General features: G+C 45.1%; 1 protein-coding gene across 1 annotated transcript in view; it reads right to left on the reverse strand.

Moving 5' to 3' along the window:
• Positions 1 to 1,788: 1,788 nt before the first annotated feature.
• Positions 1,789 to 2,340, reverse strand: part of VAX1 (ventral anterior homeobox 1) — a 22,995-nt gene continuing 22,443 nt past the window's right edge. The window contains exon 4 of the mRNA XM_019502164.1: positions 1,789 to 1,914. Coding sequence (XP_019357709.1) covers positions 1,789 to 1,914 — 126 coding nt within the window. The remainder of the gene's footprint in view (positions 1,915 to 2,340) is intronic.

Below are 2,340 nucleotides of genomic sequence, written 5' to 3' on the forward strand. Positions count from 1 at the left end.
TTACTGTAATTTAGCTTGTTTTTATTGTAAGCTGCCCCAGAGCCTTTTGGGGGGAGGGTAGCATATAGAGGAAATAAATACAAACACACACTCACCCCCTTTCTAACAAGGACTGACCATCTGGATAAACCCACTCAGTTGTTTTCTTGCCCGCAGCCTGAGGGACTTAGTCCTAAGTCTAGAAATATTGCCTGCCAGTCTGCACCACCCAAGTATGCAAATGATCTTCTTATCCACTGAAAACTTCACTAGGACAGGCTCATGGAAGACCAGGCCTAGGGCAGGATGCACGCATTGCCCCACTGGCCAGAGGGCCATCTAATGGGTGAGAACAAAACTCACCCCCAAGTCAGATCAGGCCAAAGATGAAACGCTCAGCTGTATTTTCTCTTTTCTCCTAGTCCCTTCCTTTCAATTGCTCTGTGTTGTCTCTTGTTATGATATCCTGGGTCTTCACTCATCCTGCCCTTCTGATGTGCATTAGCATACCTTGGTGGTTGGGGGCTGCGGGGTGCAGTTTCAGTTGATTCGTTGCCCCGATCTGCTCCTGAGCCAGCAGTCCCTGTTCGGGGAGCTTGTACTCAGAAGACAGCAGGCAGTGCTCCAGGGGAGGCACATGGCATCACCAGAGCAGATGGCCTTCTGAAGCTCCAAGGGGATGATGGATCCATCCACAGCCGTCCCGGAGCCCTAGCCCCCTTACCTTTCCAGAAATATTTCCCCTGATTGTATTTCCATGTATATCCCCAGTTTGAAAAGCTGCTTCCTCGGAAGAAACTTGCTAGAAGAGCTTAGCTCAGACCAGCTCAGAAAGCCTGCAGAATCAAAGAGGGATGCTGCAGGGGAAAATAGAACAGGCAGAGCAAGAGGAAGAGAAAGACAAAACAGCCCCTTTGACTAGAGCAAAACTTGTTGAGATCAGCGCGGGAATCAGAGCTCACAAGTCCTCTGCAGAGGATAAGGTTGATAAGATGAAAGCAGAAATAAAAGAAATTGGAGGCAAGGTCATACACCTGGAGATAAAGGTGGAGAGAAACCTGCAATCAGTAGTAACTCTGCAAAATAAAATCAAGCTGATTGAAAGGGAGCTTGTAGAGAAAATTGAGGACATAGAAAATCAGGAGCGAAAAAATAGCATAAGAATTAAAGGGCTCTCAGAAGGCATGCAGAGGGAAATCCAGTTGAATATTTAAGGTTAGCTTTCCACTCCTCCCCACATCTGGAGACTAAGGCAATAGTCCTTATAGACAGAGCACACAGAACTCTCTCTGTCCCCCAACTCCAGTAAAGCCAGACACCTGTGCCCAGTTTTGCACAAAAGCAGCAGATTCTGAACCAGACTAGGGGGACTTCAGATCCGACCCTGGGAGGCTATAAAGTACCAGTGTTTCAAGACTTGTCACAGACTACATTAAGGGCCTCATCATCAATTAATGTCCTTTCTAACAGTTGCAAATCAGTGCAAAGTCATGATGTTGTAAAGTTAGTATGTGTTATGGCGGTGTGGGTGTCACATGTTCACTTGCAACCGTTGCAAAGTACTGATCCCCAGGTAGTAAGTAACCTATTGAAGTTAGGACATGTTAAGGAGATACTCCTTGCATGAAAGGAAACAACTCTACAAGGCTAACGTGCCAAACTGCTTGAAGTGTAGCTGCTTGCCTTTTAACTAGGCTGACCATAAGGAAAAACTAGGACATCCAGGACACGGTATGCTGTGCCGCTACATGTCCCTCCACTTCCCTGCCAGACTGCGCCCCATGCCCCTGCATTTCCGGGGTTCTCATTTTAATTCTCACCAGCTGGCCAAGGGCAGCCTCCAAAATCCAGGACAGTCCTGGCTAAACTGGGACACATGGTCACCCTAATTTTAAGTGCACTTATTAAGTGTTCACTTGAATTTGTGACAACACCCTAAAAGAAAAGGGAAGAAAATAAGAGTTAACAGCATCTCTCGGAAGAGCAAACAAGATACAGAGATGGGACTTTCATTTGTAACTTATCTTTACACATCAAGAACAGCAGCAACCATAACAATAATGCATGTTAATGTAGTATAATATATTAATATTTGTTGTTGTCATTATTCCCTGGGGGTGGGAGTCAGGAAAGAGTTCACTACTCAGACAGGGAGGGGTTTGAGAAACGGAGTGGTTTTCTTTCCATTTGAGAATTAGGGTGTTGGTTGTAGTCATTTTGGTCTAAGGACATAAGCAGACAAGGTTCTTTGGGTAAATGTGATATACACTTATTAGTTCATCTAATAAAAGAGAAGTTTAGTAATACCTTTAGGTCTGTACTCTGAGTTATAATCTTGCTCTTGTAGATACATAAGGCAGC

This window comes from Gavialis gangeticus, unplaced genomic scaffold, assembly GCF_001723915.1.
Source record: "Gavialis gangeticus isolate Ggan-Ray unplaced genomic scaffold, GavGan_comp1, whole genome shotgun sequence".
Taxonomy (NCBI): Eukaryota; Metazoa; Chordata; order Crocodylia; family Gavialidae; genus Gavialis; species Gavialis gangeticus.